Raw genomic sequence first — 21,084 nt, forward strand, 5'->3', positions numbered from 1 at the left:
CATTATGGCTTCACAGGTTGATTTGCCAATGAGTTTTCTGTGAGGAAATGTCACAAGACAGCCACCAAGGAAATTTTGCCACTGGCAAGGTGCCAACATTGAAAGGCTTCTCCAAGGACGTGTTACTGCTTTAGGTCAATTCTGCAAGACTTAGGGGCGTGTTCATTAAATCTGATGTGCTTTCTAGAGCAGTGATTCTTTTAGAGGAGGTGTGTGAGGAAGTTAAGTGTGTTTCTGTATGGAGTATCGGCAGGACCTGACACGTGCACCCATCCTCTCCAGGTTTAGGTTATCTGTTTTTGGTAGACAGGAATGAGCAAGGTACTCAGCAGCCTCTCCCACATGCTCATGTAGGAATGAGCCCAGAAGCTCCCCCTTCATTGGAAGGTACCTACATCCAGGAACTCCCATCATTCTTTACTTATTTCTTACCTGTTAATGACCTTCAGTCACATGGGCAGTGGCTGAAACCTGTGCAGTTTGTTCAAGATATTTCATTCTGCAACTACGTTAGCCTCAAACTACGACGAGGAGGAGAGCTTGTAAATCTGGATATTAGCCTAGTCCTCTCCCCAAAGCAATGCACAGATAATTCAACCAGTCTTTTACCAGTTGCCCTGAGGATGTGGAAATCACTCTAATTAAAACTCTTTGAATTTGATGAAAGAAAATGATAAGATGTTGGGGTGTGATGGTGCATATCTGTATTCCCCGCACTCCTGGGAGACTGAAGAAGGAAGATCTTGACTTCCAATCCAGTTTGAGCTTTAGGGAGACCCTGTCTCATAAAACCAAAAACCAAAAGAAACTAAAAAGAATGGAAATGTGTAGCATGCTTTATTCTAAATGTCAAACAATCATAAATTCAAATTTATGATTTAAATTCAAAGAAAGTGAAACAGGTTAAAGATACATGGTTGGAAGAACACTCATGGTAAGTCTTTAAGCAAGTAGGGCCTTAAGAAAATGTTTCAACCCAGTTGATAACCTTCTGGCTTCTTAGAAAAACTTTCCCCACACTGTTTATCCCACATTGATGAAAGATGTCAGAATTGTTCTTGTGCAGTTTAATACCTTTAGAGAATATTTAAATAACATCAGCATATCATTTAATTTCATGGATGGAATAATGGATAAAGTTTACCTAAAAAGCACCAGACACTACTTTTATTTATCTTATTTCATCTGATATTCGCAGCACATTATTTCAGACAATTGGAGGAGTTGGCATTGTTCACTTAACAATGGGTGTCCTTCCTACTGAACTTGTGGTTTGCTAGTAGACAAATGACATCACTCAGGCATTGTTACAAAATCTGTTTTCAAGTGAATGTTTTGATTCCCTTCGTATTTTTTTCTGAACACAGATCTTTGGTTTACACTTGTGTGATATACTGTTTTTAAACTTCAGTAACTAGTTTACTGTCCCTTGTTCTGGTTAAATACAGACTGCCTTCTACAGAATGCTTCAAAGTTCACACCTGCTATTTGGAAGTGCCATTTCTTTTTTCACCTCCCAATTTTAACCATATTCTCAACAGGCGAAATAGATTTTTCAAGAAAGAGGAGTTCCACTGAGCTATGTTAAATGACAGAGTATAATTTTTAAAAAGTTTGCATAATTAGAAAAAATGAGATTGATCCCCTATTTTCCAGTGGAGCAGCAAAGATGGTAGCTGCTCTGAGAAAGAGTGATTTGTTTTGCAGACATCGGGACAAGCAAAGGGGCCAGGAATGTACTGTTGTTAGGCATCTTATAATGGACCAGCAATTTCTAGCTGCTTTTAGCTTTGCAGCCCAGGATTTTGTGGCCCATTTCCAAAGTGAGTCATTCCATCAATAGCTGTGTACTAAAGTGTGTGCCTATAGTCTTCATCATCATCATTATTTGGTGCTGGGGATTGAACCCAGGGCCTTTCACATGCCAAGCATGTGCTGTACCACTGAGCTAAGCTTGTAGCCCTCAGCATGTTCTTTTGGAAATTAAGAAAAGAAAGAAATCTGTCCATCTAAAGTTAGGAAGGAGGCTTCAGAGAGGAACTAGAACTTGAGCATTGGATAAGCCAGATAAAATTCTTGCATTTGAAATGTGCTCTCCTTTTCTCCACAGGTTATTTTTTGGTCAGAGGTCTGGACCCCAATAAATCCAGTTACTCTAAATTTTGGTAATATTGCTACAATTAGTTCCACCCTCACCCATCCAACTGATGTTTGAATTCAAGGCCTCTAACTTGCTAAGCAAGTGCTCTACCACCTAAGCTCTTTTGGCTTTTAGCTTGTTTTAGATAGGGTGTTGTGCTTTTGCCCAGCTAACTCTTAACTCCACCTCCCTAGCAGCTGGAATTATTGGCTTACACTACCACATCTGGCTTTACAATTAGCTTTGAAATTAGTACCTCATGAACTAAAGACCAGTGTTGTACCTACAGGCAAGTTATAGGTTACTTTAAAGTTGCTGGTATTGCTGTCAACATTAAGTTAATATTTAATGACTGTTACTACAGGATAAAACACATAGTCATTCTTAAAATATAAAGGATAGAAAAGTTGAGATACTTGTCTTTGATAAGCTTGAAATCTAGCAGTCTTTGACAATAGTGGTAGAATTATAGGACTTAAAGTGATTTAAAAACATGTAAGCATATATCTGATTATAGCTTCTCCTCCTCCTCCTTATCTTTCTTCCAGGGAAAACATCCATCATAATAGCCCAGCAATTACCTTTCCAAAAGCGGAAGAAAGTCCATCAGGGCATAGAATTACAGCAATTTTTGAAACTATTTCTTTTGTTTTTTCTCAGGGACCTCTTAGTATTTGTTCCTGCACATATTTGCAAAGATGAGAGGCTTAGGAGTTATGTAAAATGTTTTCTTTTGCTAAAAGTGAGAAGCACAGGCACAATGAATCTAAAATATGAATGTTTGGAGGACATTTGTTTCCTGACAACTGAAAGTGATGGGCCTTGCCATACTACGGAATGTTAGGTGATCTGGAATCTGTACAGAATGGAGCAGTGAGTGTGAGCATGTAATCAGGAGAGCTTTATGCAATCACTGTGTGTGCATTTGACAAACCAAGGCACACAGGGCAGCCAGAGGCTGGGCCTATAATGGTCTGACAAGTGCGGACCCTGGAGCGTCGTGTTTTCCTCTTAGAAAGGTTTGAGAAAGAAAATGCATCAGAACTGCTCAAAAAATGGACAGCAGTTCTCTTTCAGCCTCAGCCAAGGAGCTGGTGAACACTAGGAGCCAGGCTTTGAGCTTCACTGCGGTTGGTGGAGAAAAATAAAAGACACCGTGTTTCAATTCCAGAAGGTTGTCACTGAACGAGTCTGTCATTCCCAAAACCAACTTGATTAGCAGGTCCTTCCTCTTTGTTTCATGCTCATTACAAAAAAAAAAGATATTAAAAATGGGTGATTAATGAATGCACAGATAGTGAGTTCTACTGGAACCTATGTAGTTAAATTTTATTGTAATAATTCTTTCTCCTCCAAAGTAATATGTTACTATTTAGCAAATGTAGCAGTGTGATAAGTGACATCATTATTTATAGTTATAGGATTCTGTTATGTATATGTATGGTATCCAATTTCTTAATTAAGAAAGTATTACCTTCTTTTTAGATCTAGTTAGTATTTAGTATGTTTAAACAAATGATAATTGTGATACTGACTATAATCATTTCCATGGGAGAATTTAGAGAAAAAACTGCTTACAATATTTTTATGTTAAGTTTACAGGAAGTAAATTTCTGATAATACTTAGCACTATTTGTAAAGTAAAAGCAAAACATAATCCCACATTCCAGGCTGGATGCTGGATTTCTTCCAGTGCTGGAAAAAGTAAACAGATACTGTGATCTACTATGACCACTGAAACGTGTTCTATGTTATTATACCAGTAATGATAATAATAAAAAAACCAGGCATTAATTATAATAGTTACTTCTTACTACTGTTTAGAATATATGCCAACCACTCTACTAGATATTTATATTGTCTCACTTTGTCTTTAAAACTGGCCATGAAACATTAGAATTTATCCTATTTTTCAGATGACTTACTTGTCTCTCACAGAGATTAAATAATCTGCTCAATTTTTCATGGTTAATATGTGAGAGCCAGGAGTCTTACACAAAGCCTATTCTCTTTCTAGTCCTATTTCCAGGTCTAATAAAACATTTTAACAGAACGTAGATCTTTAATTTTTACAATGCATGCAAGTGTTAAAAGCTCTGTTTTATGAAATGCAAATTTAATGTATGGATCAGTACCATATGTCATCCCTTTGAACGATGACTAAAAGCTTGACATACTGGCACAACCACAAAAATTGTGACAGTGTGTTGTGAATATTTCTAAAAGTCACCTCAGTGGGGGAAGAGATAAAGCTATAGAAAATTACAGTTGACTGGAATCAAACTACACAAGTTGCTCACAATTGATTGTGTGTTGTTCAACCACAAAGATAAATTAGAACATGGAATACTGCAATTGAAAAGTGGCTTGGATGTCATACAGACAGTATGACTATTTTTATCTCTCAGTTGTAAACCATAGCTTACAGTGGCTGAAATGACATTGAACTGTTTTTCTCTTTGATGATATACTGCCTGCATAGTGCATTTGTAAGAGCAGATGTCACATTTTATGTATTTGAAAGTGTCAACTCTGCTGACTTATATCTGAAGATTCTGTTCTTGAATCAATAGAATGGAGTGATTTCCATTTCTTTAAAGTGATTTCCCTAAAGTTGTAAAAAACATGTAGTGAATATTGGTCATTATAATGATGCACTTAAACTCTTACTTTTGGTCTTCTGTTTTACATATATCATGCTATTGATCATTACTTCATGAAATCTGACTTGGATAAAAAAGGAAGCGTCCAGTGAGCTGACCATGTTTGTGCTTAAACAAATTAAAAAATGTTTACATTTCATCCCAGATCTAGCTGTCCAAAGCCTAAGATGGATTGAGCAAAGAAAAATACATCAGGGTTTTCATAATAAAAAATTATTCCCAGAAAGTCCACAAACACTTTATGCATCCCATATTTCAAATTGATTTTCATTTTACCATTTAGGGTGCAGTTACTGGTAGTCTCATCTTTTAAAAAGTCAAATTTGCATTTAAATAGAAACTGTTTCAATCATTTAACATCTCAAAATTCAAACATTTTATTCATTCTATTTTTTTCCTTTCCTGCCTTCCATTGTTGAAAATACTCTCGTGTTGTGCTTTTTCATAATAGTCAAGAATTCTGACCTTTCATAGGACTGTAGCGCCCTCTTCCCCATATCACTCATCAGAATCCTGTTGCTAATGACTCTTAGAATACACTGGGCTCAGGTGAGAATGGAGTATATAAAAGATACAATAAAGAACTTCACAGCTGACGAGTCATGACAACACAATATTTTCTTCAATCAGATCAGAAAAACAGCTCCATTCTTATTTGGTAACAAATAAGTCACCAAATGGGGAATAGCATTGAAAATAGTGACATGCAAGTTGTTATTTTTTAAATATACTAAAGTAAAGAATATGTTTTTTGCTATCCAGTCACTAACATTGTAACACTATTTGCATGAAAAGGGGTAAGTGTGTAAAAAACATTAGGAATTGTTTAGAACTGTTGTTGATTTAAAATGATCAAAGGCATTTATTATTGGAAGAAGATGACGCCAAAGATGGGTTTTGTCAATATGCAATTAGCTAGAGGCCTCAAGTTAAAAATAGGAAAGCATATTGAAACGTCAGTGTAACATAGGTTTCAAGGAAAAGGAATGGAAGTTTCCTCACTAGCATTTAATAATATCTTTGTGTCCCTTTTTAATTATAGGCACCATTGCCAACAATTTAAGAAGTGACTTTAATTGACTTGAACTGTAGTGCATTCATTCTTCAATTAAATTGCTTAATGCTGATGACTAATTTATTCCTGATAAGAAAGGCTATTTCATGGTATTTTCTTATTGACTATTTACTGTTTTGTTTGTTTTTACTTATAAAACACTAGGCATCAATGGCTCATACTTATAATTCTAAGTACTTGGGGAGGCTGAGATAGGGAGGATCGTGGTTCAAGACCAGCTGAGCAAATAGTTTGTGAGAGCCCTATCTCCAAAATAACTAGAGCAAAATGGACTGGAGGTGTTGTTCAAACAGTAGTGACTGCTTTGCAAGCACAAAGCCTGGAGTTCTAACACCAGTCCTACTAGCCAACACACAAACAAAACCCACACAAAATCATTTTATTTTTTTATTTATCTGGTGATATCATAACACATATTTACTGTTTAGAAGATATTTTAAAATGCCAGTGCTTCATTTTGTTACATATGTACATTTTAAAGTAAAGTATTTCAGTATTCTCAGTTGGGCAAAGGATATTTTGACAATGGAAAATCGCTGGAAAGAAATGGAGAGAAAGTTGCCACAGCCCATTTATTTATAAGACCTGTTACTCCTGTGAGGATTTTATCACTTATTTCTCCTAATGTCTTTTGATTTGTTTGGGTTTTGCTTTTCTTTTGCAATTAACAGAGTAAATATTTTTGCCATCTGTCTGATGTTATAGTTACTTCTTACTTTTTGAATATAATAAACATTTCTTAAAAAGCAGACAAAAGTACCCAAAAGAACAGTATTTTTTAATCTCCTTATGCCCTTATGCTTAGTTCCATTAAGAAAGCCTTGTCTTTAGCTATCCTTATATTTATCTTTAAACTTAAAACTGTCCTTTAAATTCAGAGTTGCTTCTTAACTTGAATCCCCATTTGATCACAGAAGGCAGAAATTGTAGCCAGTTATACTCAGTCTAGCCAATTGACATCCATTCAAACTGATGACTGACTCATTGCATTGAGATGCTAACAACACTTACCGTTGTTAGATGTTTGCCTGTTTCTGAGTGCAGTTCTTTTTAGGGTAGGAGAGAGAAGTGTGTGTCAGATAGAAGTGAGGCAGACTGAACCACAAACTTTTAACTACTTAAGTCAATAAAACTGCTAGTATAGAATTTGAAGAAGGAAGACAACCATTAGGTAGCTCTTGTTGCTTCTTTGATGTATTAGCATTATAATCTACATTGGAAAGACCATGACTTTGATATTTGATCTAAACACCTTTTAAGCTGGGAAGGGTCCTTTATGCCACATTGGCATAAAGGTAAAAAATATTGAGTCTGATGAAGAGTAGTATTAGTTCTTGCAGATATTTGATAGACTAAGAATACAAATCTCTGTACTAGTCTGATGTTTAGAGATCATTACAGAGATTGCAGTTGTGCAGGGGCTGCTATAACCACCTATTGTACTAGGATTATTGTCATAATTCTGTTGTGAGTCCATATTCTCTGGCTTAGAGAGTGTTAATAGATTAGTGGTAAGACAGGTAGAAAGAGAAATGCACAAATCAGATAAGAAAGCAACTGTAAATTTCATAACTGAATTGCCTGCTTTGAATTCTTGAATTACTTCAATATTTTCCATAGTCCTCTGAATTTCTACTAAGTGTTATGATATGAGACAAAACAGAATTTTATGTACAGTGGGCACTTTAATCTCTTTTCCAAATATGACAGAAAATTTCTATATATGGAATATATATGTGTGTGATTCAAGGCAGGTTGGATGCCAGTGGCTCATGCCCATAATTCTTACTACTTAGGAGGTTGACATCAGGAGGATTTTGGTTCAAGGCCAGCCTGAGCAAATAGTTTGTGAGACTCTATCTCAACCAATAGATGGGCTAAAAGCATATGTCTGTCATCCCAGCTACTGCAGGAAGCATAAAATAGGAGAATCATGGTCCAAGCAGGCCTGGGCAAAAAGTGAGACCTTATTTCCTAAATAATCAGAGCAAAAAAGGCTAGAGGCATGACTCAAGCAGTATGTCTCTACCTAGCAAGCATGAAGCCTTGAATTCAAACCCCAGTACTGAAAAAAAGAAAAAGAAAACAGAAAGAAAAAGATTTGAGGCAGTACCAAACTGATGGCACAAGTTACTCACCAAGAAACAAAAGTGCCCAATAATCTGAGACAAGTTAATAATACATATTGATAACTGAATCAAGAGTCTTCAGCCAAACTAATCTAAACAAGAAAATTTGGGTACTATTGGATTAATCTAAAAGATGTTTATATGGAAAATTTGGGGTTGATTATAGGTTCATTGGATGAGACAATATCTAATTGCATTTTCCACAGCTTCCAGCTCAGTTTTTCCAATGAACTTTAAATAATATTCATGTAGCCTCTAGCACTTCCTTTATACATGCTGAGTATTCCCATAGTGTCTTCACTATAATTACTTTATTATTTCTGGAGTGTATCACCATAGACACAATTTTCCTTTCTTATCACTTTCTTCTCAATATCACTTCTCCCTTGCTGCCAATCAATTTCATTTAGCTTTATTTTATAACCCACTCAGCAATTATCTGTAAGAACATCCATTCTTTTCATTTCCTTCAAAGGATTTCCCATTTCTCTTATCCAATGCATAGTAGATCACTTTAGGTCAAATTCTTCCCCCTATAAAGACATGATATTTTCAAAAGATACCCAATTGTATTTTTTAAGAAAAAAATCTATACTAGTATTTTGAGTAAATATCCTTGTTCCTACATTACCTTCTTCCTGTCTTGATTTCTGCATTTGCAGAATTCTAAAGAAAAATAATTTTATATCATTTAAAGTTTTAAATGTGAATTTTAGGATCATTCCAGCCCTTCTTATGTCTATTATGTAAGATTCCATGTGGATCATACAAAATGGCTTGGCTATTTCTTCTACTCATGATGTGATAGAAACTCATTCAAGTTAACAAATCTAATTTTCTCTACAAATCCTCTAGAGTCACATTGCGAATCTAACTTGATAGCTCCCCATACTTCTTTCTAAAAAATAGATACCACCATGCCCCTACATCTAGAGTACAGATGCCTCCAGTGATTTGCTCTGCCTGTCTCTGTCACACAGAGACCATCCTGCTGTAGAAACCCATGAATCTGTCCTCTTTCACGTTTGTCCTCTGCATCTACATCTATCTCAAGTGACTAAATCTCTTTTTAATTTATATTTCATATCAAAATACAGTATAGGTAGTCATCCACCACAGCATTTCATCTCCTTTGCAATCATTTTTAACTCTTGTGTTCTAATTTTCAGAAACTTTGTCTACTTTACTTCTTAATTTCCTTTCTTTCCTCTGTGGCTAAGCCATGCAGAGACATAATATCCACTTGCACGTCAAAGTGCTTCATTTCCTATCTCTTTCTCTATGTGCCATGTGCACAAGGACCCAAGAACTGGACTTTCATTTGATTTTGTATTTCTTTCATTAGGTTCACTTTTAATGAACTGGCCATTTGCATTTCTTTAAGTCAGTCATTTTTTTTTCCAATCATGTTTATAATCTCACAAGTAAAAATATTTTGTTCTCTTAATTCTAATCTTGCTACCAATGAAAAGTGCAAAAACGAAATCTCTCATAACAATTTGAATCTTGTTTCTTTTCATTTACTAGGAATTACAGCTGCTCTTGAAAATTCATGTCACTCAAACAAATGTTTTAATTTTAAAGCAAACATTTTAATTATAAACACAATGCCAAAGAAAACATTTGGTAGATCTCTGAAGCAACAGATTGAACTAAATTAATAAAATAAATTAGTAACTGACAATTTTGGAATGTGCTCTGTGGGGAGGATTCAGAAGATTTAAGAAACTCACCTACTTTTTTGCACTCAGGCTATTCTATTGTTTGAGATCAAGTTCACCCTTTTGACTTTCATATTCAGGATAGAAAGACTATTTGAATCAGTTATTCATTTAACAGATTCTTTGTAAGCAGTGAAATTTTATCTTCTGTTCCTAATTGAAGATAAATGTACCTTTTAGACTGCTATTGATTAATAATTAAAATGTTTTTCAAGTCTTTCCATATATTTTTATTTAGTCAAGGCTAATTTTTTTTTCATATGTGATTATATTCATCTGTGATTTTTTTCATATATGATTATTTTCATATATGATTTTATATTCAATTAAATGTACATATTCACCATCATTAATCCTGTAAATACAGGATCAAAATATTTGACCATTTATGTATTATTAATGATGTAGGAAGAAGAAATGTCCAAATTTATAATCATACATTGTAATCATAATATATATCTTTTAAATGTGTATTTATGCAGGATCAAAAATAGTAGGTCACCTCTAAATTATTAGTTTATCTGTTGACTATGAATCTGAACCTTTATTTTTTAATATACTACGCACCAAGCAAAGTGTGTCAGATAACTATCTGGGTACACAATGTGTAAGTGGGATACCAATAACTAACTGACGGCCCTGACATTCATAAGCTTGTGGTAGCCCACAGTTGTCCCAGGAGGAAAAATGAGGATCTATGACTTGGAATTTTGAGCCAGTAAAAGGTTTCAGAAGTCAATGACTCAATGGCCGTAGCTCCAAAATACACAGGCCCAGGCATAATTTCACATAAATTGAGATCAAGATGGTTGAACTGAATGCTTGGTTCAAGTCTTAGTCCACTCACTTATCTCCAGTCTGGCTTTCCCCTTGCGTGCTTCTGCTGTCTGAGCTGTTCACATCTCAACAGTCACTGCAGCCCACCACTTGGCACAGCTCTTACCAAACATGCTTGTGAATACCCACCTTTCCTCTCCGGCTCCCATTTCCTCCTGGGGCCATTTGGAGGAAGAGATGGGTTTCCAATGGAGATAGTCCTGCCTGTACATTTCTGGATTGGCCACTTGCGGAGTGTGCTGACAGAGGGACTAACCTGGCAGGCTCTGGTTACTAGTGTGAAAATGTAGTTGTGCCTTTCTGAAAACACAGGTAGGAAGTCAACCACCACCACAGTTCTGCAGGTCTGAAGGAAAGCTCTAGGGTACCGTGAAGGTTGAATTGGGGGCCAACGCAGTAACCACTATGGAACTGGCTTCTGCTAACTCCAGGAAATCCAAATGCCTCCTTACCGAAAACTGAAAGATCACGGTCTTTTCAAAGGAAATTGATGTGATGACTTCATTGTCCTTGTTTGGTGGTACTGAGGTTTGAACTCAAGGGCTCATGCTTGGTAAGCAAGCACTTTAACATGTGAGTCACACCCTAGCCCTTTTTTACTTTACTTTTCAGAGAGGATCCCCCACTAGCCCAATCTTGAACCTCATTTCTCCTGTTTCCACCTCTTGAGTAGCTAGAATTGCAGACGTGTGCCACCATGCCTGGTTGTTGTTTTGATTAAATAAAAGAGTTTTCTAGTGGTGATAAATGTGGCTATAATTTGTCTACAAAATTTTATCTGCCTTGAAGTATTTTTCATGTTCATTTTTCTCCAGTAGAGCACATACTGGTTAGTTTACTACAAAATGTGTCAAATATATTTTTTTAAATGCAGGAAAAAATGCTGCTTAATTAAAACACAAAAAGAAGTGGGATAAAATTATCAAAAAGGGTCATTGTCCTAATTTATTTTCATTCATTTTTAAGTCACTTGGTGTTTTGCCAGAAAGGATTGGCACTTCGATGATTCTGAAAGAATGATGTTCTTGACTTGATATTCTTTGAAATGAGACCATGGAAGAAATGACCCCTAACACTTGTCTTAGAAATTGTATTTGGACCCAGCCAGATATAGCCCAGTCATCCCACAATCTTATCTCTGCTGGTATGAGGAGAACATTGGGAAGATTTGTTATAAAGACTAATTAAAAAATACACATAGAAAATTTGAATTCTGAAATATGTGTTAAACATACAAAGCATTCAGGAAATAGTGCATTTCTTCTTGTTCCCTAAGAAACAGAAAGACACTTTCTGACTCTTTGCTTGTCAGAAAGAGTAAAACTGCTATAAAAATTACAATGTTCAAACTGGACAAGGAATAGATTTCCATATTTATTGAGTAAGGGGAGAGAAGCCCAGTAAGGGAGGGAATACCAACTAGATGAAATGTGGCATCTGGGACAAGTAAATTAAAATGATTCCCAGCCCCAGGAAAAACCCACTAAAAACAACTGCTTTTTACTCTATCTCATTACTGAGTGAGTCACCCCGATTTTGAAATGGCACAAAGTAATCGAAATGATATTTTACCTGTTGGTAAGGATTCATTCAAGCAAGTACATCAGTCACTGAGGTACAAAGTGCTAAAGTATATTTTTCATGATGGAAAAGATGACCAGTGTATGAAGAGATGGGTCTGATTTCTGTCCTCCAATTCATCATGTTTTTACAACATAAAATGAACACATTTATTTTTCCATTTTGGAGGTAATCACTTTTGTGTGCATTTCTGGCTTTATTGTTCACATCATGTGCTTTCAGTCATCTGTGTTATGCACAGGGATGGCGAGATCCTGCTGAACAGTACCTGTGCTCTGTGCATTAGCTCAAGTTGATATAAATAAATAAGTAGCACCCATGGCAACATTAAAATGGAACAAGATGATTGTCATTTTGCAGTATTTATGTTGTTTTTTAAAGGCATCATTGTTCATTGGTTTGCAGTTTACTCTCAACAATAAAATCAGAAGAAATTTGGGGTGCATAAAGTAGAATTCAGAAAGATCTCAGTTTTTGTCTTTGAGAAATTGAAATAGAAAATTAGACTTTAGAAAAGTCCTCAGCCCCTTATTATGAAGGAGCTGCTTTTTCCTATTTAGTTTATAAATAAAAAAAATCATATTAGGAGCTAAATTTGGATTTATAACAAGCACTATACTCTTAGACCTGTATTTCCATTATGATAGCAGTTATTTGTCAAGAGATTTAAAAAAATAAGTGGTGAGGATATTGGTGATGATCATGGTGATGATAAAAGATTAAAAAATTTAAATTTGCTTATGAAGTAAAGTATATCAAAGTAAAGACAAGTTTACTGCCACTGAGGAAGCTCATAGTCTATCAGAACAGGCTGTTGTCTAACTAATTTATTGAACCTTTATGCGATATACACAATAATTTAAGGATATATGGTCTGTAGAAAGGACAGTGACATTGGGAAAGGGCACAATGTGAGAAAGAAGTTCACGGAAGTGACCCAGAAGTAGTAAGAAGCCAGCTGTCAGCTTTTCCAGTCTTCAGGGCTTCAGCAGTGTCCCACCACTGGAGAGGGTGGCTGCTCCTAACACGGCCTTGGGATGTTGAGTCATCTTCATGGTAGTGACAGCCAGATGAAGAGGAAGAGAGACTAACAGTTTCCTCTGCAATAACGGAGTTTCGGGCCCTCTGTGAAAGATTAGGAAATACCTTAGAAGTTTTATTTGATTTAATATATGTTTAAAATATTATGTCCTTATGTTCCAGACATCTTCTTACGTTTACAATGAAAGGCATGAGGATAGGTAAGACACCCAAAAACCAAGATAGCATTTGTTGCCCTCAATGCAAAGAAACTTTAAATTGACAGAGGCCAATAGAAGAAGGGGACCAGGAACTAGAGAAAAGGTTAGTTCAAGAAGAATTAATTTAGATGTAACACATATGTACAGGAAAGCAATGTGAGTAAACTCCCTGTATAGATATCCTTATCTCAACTACCAAAAACCCTTGTTCCTTCTTATTATTGCTTATACTCTCTCTTCAACAAAATTAGAGATAAGGGCAAAATAGTTTCTGCCTGGTAGCGAGGGGGTAGGGGAGGAGAGGGAGGGGGTGGAGGGAAAGGAAGGGGGTGGGGAAAGGGGGAGAAATGACTCAAACATTGTATGCACATATGAATAAAAGAAATTAAAAAAAAATTCTACCATAAAATTTCTGCCACCAAGTGTGCTTAGAGGTTAGCAGTAGAGAATTAGCAATCATGCCAGGACAGACAGAAATTCTTTGTTCTGGACAGTAGGACTTTTTTTTTTTTACTACAGAGATGTGAAATACCAAATAAGCCTGAAGGGATTTTGTCCTTAAATTAAAAAAAAAAAGTACCTGCATATAGTATTTAAAAGCTAAAGTCTAGATATAGATATATGCCTTTAAAGGGAAATCTGTGTCTGTGTACGTGTAAAAGCATATGTGTTGTACATTTCTCATTATGCAGATTTGAATGGACTCATCTGCATTCTCCTTGTCACAACACTTCTTGATTATTTCTGAGTCCATCCTCCCTCTCTGGCACTGTCCTAACACGCAATTGAGTTTCCTCCAGAAATAAAGACATTTCTAGATCGTAATCTGTACATTACTGCATACAGGTCTTTGTGGAGGGACAAAGAAAGGCCATTTCTGGTTATACACTTTTTGTGCTTTCTGGGTGTTCTTGTCTTGGCTCAGACCTCTAGAACCCCATAGTAGATACTGGCAAGAAAATGTGGATCTAGGTTACAAGAGGCTGTGTTCTATTCTTGAAAACTTTTTCCACAGGTCAAACATTTCATGAAGTCTATATTTAGACTGCACTTTATGCTACCATAGCAACTGGTCACCCACCCAGACCAGGAATGCTCATCTCTCTACTTGGAACAAAGTGTGAACAAAGATGCCTTTCCCCTTAGGTCATCACAAAAGATACTATTTACTGATAAACTGAGGATGCAAACTGTATTAAAAAGTTAAAGACTCAGGAGTGAAGGTTTTTGATCTTTGATTTAAAGGAATATTTGGATTCTTCCATCTGTCCCTTTAACCCTATCCTGAGCCTGGACAGTTGAATAACAAGACTGAAATGAAAGGCTCTTGGCCCCCAGAGACTCATGTTGACCTTACCCCCTCTCAGAGGAAACTCTGGCCTCAACTTGTCTTAAATGTATCCAGTACTTTTCCGTGGGAAGCATTGTGGTTCCTGAACCTTGTGGATAAGAAAAGCATTTCCCAGTGATTTCTGGCCTGGGCTTTGTAACATCACTCAACAGGTTTCTCCTTTCTCTGTTCTGGGAGGAACTTTACAGAATCAGCTTCATTAATATCATATAAAGTCAGTTTGCTTTTGAAGAGGGTATAGCCATAAATATCCCTTGGCCACACCAAGACTCCCCCAAATGAAATCTGACCTTCGTTAACACTGCATGTTGGCTATCAAAGGATGGTTCCAGGTCAGTGACTCTAGACCTTTCTCATACAGAAATTCTGTATAAGAAATCCTCATTGCTAGGAAGTCCTTCACCCCCTGTCAAGTTCTTGTCTGTGGCCTAGTTCCTCTGTCTTGGTGGCATGTCCAGTTCTCAGGCCATGTACAGAACACAGAAGCCCTGGAGTGACCACCTGAGTTTTTCTTAGACATGGATTTTACACTCCCCCCTCTCTCTGTTTCCAGATTCTTTTGTTTCTCTTCATAGGATCCAGGGAAAGCCCTTTCTATCATCCTTTGTTGTGACTTTTTTTTTTTTTTGGTAGGACCGGGGTTTGAATTTAGGGTTTCATACTTACAAAGCTGGCACTCTACCACTTGAACCACACCTTCAGCCCATTTTGTTCTAATTATTTTGGAGATAAACAATTTGCTTAGGCTGATATCAAACTGCAGTCCTCCCTATCTCAGCTTCTCAAGTAGCTAGGATTGTAGGTGTGAGCCACTGGTGACCATCTACTATTGTAATTTTACAAAATGGAAACAGCTTCAGTATGAAACAGTAAAGTTCACAAGTTAACACAGTGACAATTAGAGAAAGATATTTTTTTCACATTTTTATCAACTCTTCATCTTCAAACTTGAATTTGCCAGTAAAGATGAAAAATGTTGACCCAATTGAAGTGACATAAGTTTTAGTTAGTTGACTTAAAAAAGGTGAGTAATGCTTAATTCTAAAATTTTTCACTTAGGAGAAAGTCCTTTGTGTCTTAAAAATTTAATGATCTTTTTTTGTTTATTTTTATTTTTGCTTGAGAGGAGGTAGCCACTATTCTCTACAGAAGGCTAACACTAAAAATTCTTAAAGTTCAGAAGTTGACCGAGTACAGGTGATCATAAATTCATCATGGAAAAAATACAAGCGTTTTCTACCAAACTCAAAAATAATGTTAGAGATCTAAATGCACTATTTTTCTTCCTTCCCTCTTTCCTTCCTTCCTTCCTTCCTTCCTTCCTTCCTTCCTTCCTTCCTTCCTTCCTTCCTTCCTTCCTTCCTTCCTTCCCTCCCTCCCTCCCTCCCTCTCTCCATCCCTCCCTTCTTCTCCTTTTGTGATGGGGATAAAACCTAGGACATAGTGAATGCTAAGTATTTGCTTTACCTCTGAGCTATACCCCCATTCCTCTGTGGACAATTTTAAAGGAAAAATTCATTCTGATATATATACAAATTTGAGTATTTTGTGTACTGTGAAACAGAAATTTTGTGCCAGTATAAAGATGAGGAAAAAGTCTGAACAGGAGTACGATATTTCGCCTTTTGGAAACACTGATGTACTTGGACTGACCAAGACATCAAGGGGAAAATCATGAGGCTGCCTCCTGGCTGTCAGTCAACCTCTAAACAACATTCCCATCAGAATTCTTCAGGCTTTGTCTTCTGTGTTTTTAGTAGGTTCTCAGTTGCAGTCTCTGCTTGCCACCTTTTGACTTGCTTTCATTTCTTTTCAGAAAACAACTATTTTTACATAAGCTACAAAGTCACAGCCAGCAGCCTGTGCAGCCGAGACAGATAGCCTGAGGTTGCCCGGGGACTTTTTATTTTATCTTTGCCCAAAGCCAGTAAGGCCTGCCAGGTACAACTAGTATAACAAGGCTCCAGTGTGAGTCCTGTGCAGTCAGCCCTGCCATGCTGAGTCCTGCACCTGATACACTGGCCTCTGACAGTGAGAAGAGAGTCTGAGAGTCATGCTGCTCTCACTGACTGCAGCCTGCAAGAAATTAACCCTCTTTAAGACTGAGATACATTGCTTCCACAAGTGTCTGTCTGTGACATCAGTGTGTGATGGGAGCTTTTGGAAGATGAATTCATTGCTAAAGATAAAACTCCTTCACCAAAGAAGGAAATGCAGAACAAGTCAGAGTATTGTCTCACATGTTTCTTTGAGACAGTTTATAGAGACACAAATCTTATTTGTTACATATTAGCAGGGCAGAGAGCAGCTTTAAAATACATTGATTTCAATCTGAGTCATAGTGAGCATTTTTAAAAAGCCTATTGGAGAAGATAGACTTTTAAAAAGAAGATAGACTTTAAAACTAGACATTTATGGTCCAGAGAATGTTCTGATGACAGAAGTGATCAGGCTTCTGTCTGAACACAATTTGCCCGACCCCAACTTTTTGCTTTTAGTTAATGTCATGTCAGTCAGCTTTCTGACAAAATACTCGAGATAAATCAACTTAAAGGACGAAAGGTTTATTTTGGCTCATGGTTTCAGAATTTTCAGTCCCTGATTTCTTTGGGACTATGGCAACACAATACATTATAGTGGGAGCACATGGCAGAACAAACTGCTCACCTCATGGCAGCTAAAAAGTAAAGAGGAAAAGGGGCTTAAGTCCCAATGTCCCCTTGAGGGGCACACCCCAGATGACCTAACTTTCTCCCATCAATCCCCGTCTCCTAAAGGTTCCACCACCTCCCAATGGCACCAAGGACTGGCGACCAAGATTTTAACACTTAGGACTTTGGGGTCATTTAAGAGCTAAACCATAACAGTTGGTAAAGGCACAGTTGAGTTTTTCTGAATAGAACTGTGAAAACAAAGCGAGAGCACACAAGGAAGGGGTGAGGATAGGTAAGACACCTAAAAAACTAGCTAGCATTTGTTGCCCTTAACGCAGAGAAACTAAAGCAGATACCTTAAAGCAACTGAGGCCAATAGGAAAAGGGGAACAGATACTAGAGAAAAGGTTAGATCAAAAAGAATTAACCTAGAAGGTAACACCCACGCACAGGAAATCAATGTGAGTCAATGCCCTGTATAGCTATCCTTATCTCAACCAGCAAAAACCCTTGTTCCTTCCTATTATTGCTTATACTCTGTCTACAACAAAATTAGAAATAAGGGCAAAATAGTTTCTGCTGGGTATTGAGGGGGGGAGAGGGAGGGGGCGGAGTGGGTGGTAAGGGAGGGCGTGGGGGCAGGGGGGAGAAATGAACCAAGCCTTGTATGCACATATGAATAATAAAAGAAAAATGAAAAAAAAAAAAAGAAGTTTAGAGTGCCTGAAAGCTTGGATAAATCTCTGACAAACTGTGTGAAGTTTATCCTGGGAACATATGGATAATACATTCAGCTAAAATATAAATATAATTAATGGAAGAAACATAAGCTTTGGGGTCAGATAGTTTGCTGTTATAAGCTCTGTAATTTTGAGAACAATACCCAGTCACTCACAGTACCATTTTCACATCTGAAAACTTGGGGATAGGAAGACATTGGTTGCAAATATGAGAAATGATATAGAACTCTTGATCTCTAGTAGGCACTCAATAAAATATGGAAGTTGGTTTTTAATGATTGTTGTCCTTTTTTACTTTTGATTATGTGTATAGAGACTTATATTTGATTTCAAGCTTAAAAACTGTAATTTCTATGTCCTCAATTTGTTTCATTGTATAGAGTGCATGCATTGATAGAAATCATGAAAGATTATATGCCTGTTTAATCAATATGTGACCAAAAATTATAAAACAATCTGACTGAGCCATTAAAAGCTTTATCTATAACATTCTTAAAAGTATTCAGGAAAAGTAAGTTGTTCATACTCACAGCTTTCCAGTTGCATTATACATGTTTGTAAAAAAAAAAAAAAGAAAACAAAGTCACTCTTTTCTAGCTCCGTGGCCAATACTTAATTTTCTTATTGTGTCTTAAATGAGCAATTCCCTTCAGCTTCACTCAATAGGATAATAGTTTATAATTATAAACTATTTTTATCTTCATCACATTATGTGCTTCTAAGCATATTTTCCTGATTATGTTTACCCACTCTGGGGTGGACATCAGGGTAGTGGTAAGGATATCCACTCTGGGACCAGCCACCTAGTTCATACTTAACAGCATACTTCTTGTCAGTTTTCCTTATCTGTAACATTTCATATAATTCTCAGGGGACTTATAAGAATTAATAGAGGTAAAGCCCTTAGAAAAATGTTCAATTTTATAAGTGCTTAATATATGGCATATTAAAAGCAAGGGAACTGTTGTTGTAGAGCTGAGAAATAAAGAGGTACCTGTTGTTCTAAAGCATATAGCTAAGGTACATGGTTAGCTTATCTGTGGTCCCCACAATGGAAGGAAGAACAGAAATTGGGAGGATGCCCCATGTGCCAAGTTAGGAGAGATTTGCCTCAACTGCTTGTCACAGACTGAGCTGCTGAATGGCACAGAGATACTTTGGCAAGGAAGCTGTGAAAGTGGGAAGCTTTGACAGTCGGCATCAAGCCAGGGGAACGCCAACTGCAGAGCTTCTTCATCCCAGCCTCTTCCCCATCTGTGCTGCTCCACGTTACTTCTGTATTGTGGAACTAGGGAATTGGGGGTGTATCCTGATGGTGACTTCAGTGTCCTCTACATAAAATTTTCAGAGTACAGCTCATGGGAAATGAGAAGAGGGCCTTCTCCTCCATTACATTTCTTCAGGTTGAAATTAATAGAAACCAACTCTGGATAGTTTAAGTAAAAATGGAGATTCAGAAAAAGGATTTGGAGTAGTTCATGGATTCCAGGAGCTGAAAAACCAAGTCTTAGAAGGTCAATCAAATCTCTAGACCACCACTGGTGTAGTGAAAAGTAGAAGTCTACACCCAAACCTTCTCTGAGCTCTTATTCCAGCTCTTTGTCTGCCTAGCTGTGTGTCCTAGGCCAGTTTTAACCTACTCTGTGTCTCAATCTCCCCATCTGAAAAGTGGAGATAGTAGCAACCACCTCATACTGTAGTTGTGAGAATGAAAGCTGATCATCTCTGAAATGGTTTGGGGCGGTAGGATGTAGTAAATGTTGCATACAGGCTGGTTAGGTTAAACCATGAGTACCTTCGAATCTTTCCACGAGGGCACAGCCATTTCTAGAATTCATTTTCTAGGACTTTGTGTCTCCAGAACAAATCTAATTGACCTGACCTATACCTAGCCTCAATTCAGAATTGAGCTGATGTTGCCATGAATTTTGTTTTGGATGATGCTTCTGTGGGTTGACACATCTCCTTAGGGAAGGTGTCCCTAGTTGGGACTTTGGTTACAAACTTACTGGCCATAATGTGCTTTCACCCATCATAGTATAAAAGGAAGAGTAGTTCTAGAACATTTTATTTGAAAATGACATATATTAGTTGGGCACTGGTGACTCACATCTGTAATCCTAGCTATTTGGGAGGCAGGTATCCGGAGGATCAAGGTTCAAAGTCAGCCTCGAGTGAATAGTTCTTGAGACCCTATCTCAAAAAACCCATCACAGAAAAGGGCTGGCAGAGTGGCTTGAGTGGTAAAAGTGCCTGCCTAGCAAGTGTGAGGTCCTGAGTTCAAACCCCAGTGCCACAAAAAAAAAGAAAATGACTTGTTTTAATAACTAATGCATTGTCAAATACAACTAATGGGAATACTCTTTTTTATTTTTCTGTAGAAATACCAAGGCTCTTACAACTCTAATATTTGAAGAGCTTAATGAGATGCAAGTGCAAGAGCATATGTTCTTTTGTTAACACTGAAGGAGAAACAATTACTCAAGCAGGCATTTAGCTCATAGTTGATGGGAACAAAATCCTCAAGGCAATGTGTGAAGCTGCTAAGGAAATACACCAAATATTGGGTGCAGCATTTCATAGAGAAACACTCTCTTCTCTTGTAGATATCCTGCACCTTCACATCCGTTTGGTCTCATGGGAGAGCCAGGTTTATGGTAAGAAAGGCACTTTATTGTGCCATGCAGTAAACACAGCTAAACAGTTTATATTTTCTAAAGTTTTGTAATGTAGAAGGTCTCTTAGGATGGCTCAACTTATTATTTTAAAAATCTAACGATCAAGCAAGAAAATGAATGACTCTACAAGTCTTGGCAGGTTCCTTCTTCTTTCCCTTCCTCCAGGCCTCATAGTTCTAGTAAAGGACCAACTTACCACCATTGTGAGACCATTTATATTATCTCTAGGTGTGAACACACCACTGGTCCAGTAAGCATGGGAAATACTGATAAG

At 37.1% G+C, this 21,084-nt stretch overlaps 1 protein-coding gene across 3 annotated transcripts in view; it reads left to right on the forward strand.

Moving 5' to 3' along the window:
- Tox (thymocyte selection associated high mobility group box) overlaps nucleotides 1-21,084 on the forward strand; it is a 293,670-nt gene that overhangs the window by 101,047 nt on the left and 171,539 nt on the right. The window contains exon 2 of one of the 3 annotated variants that reach the window (XM_074068636.1): nucleotides 20,739-20,789. The exons of the other annotated variants lie outside the window; for them this stretch is intronic. Coding sequence (XP_073924737.1) covers nucleotides 20,739-20,789 — 51 coding nt within the window. The remainder of the gene's footprint in view (nucleotides 1-20,738; nucleotides 20,790-21,084) is intronic. 3 annotated transcript variants of the gene reach the window in all.

This window comes from Castor canadensis, chromosome 3, assembly GCF_047511655.1.
Source record: "Castor canadensis chromosome 3, mCasCan1.hap1v2, whole genome shotgun sequence".
NCBI lineage: Eukaryota > Metazoa > Chordata > Mammalia > Rodentia > Castoridae > Castor > Castor canadensis.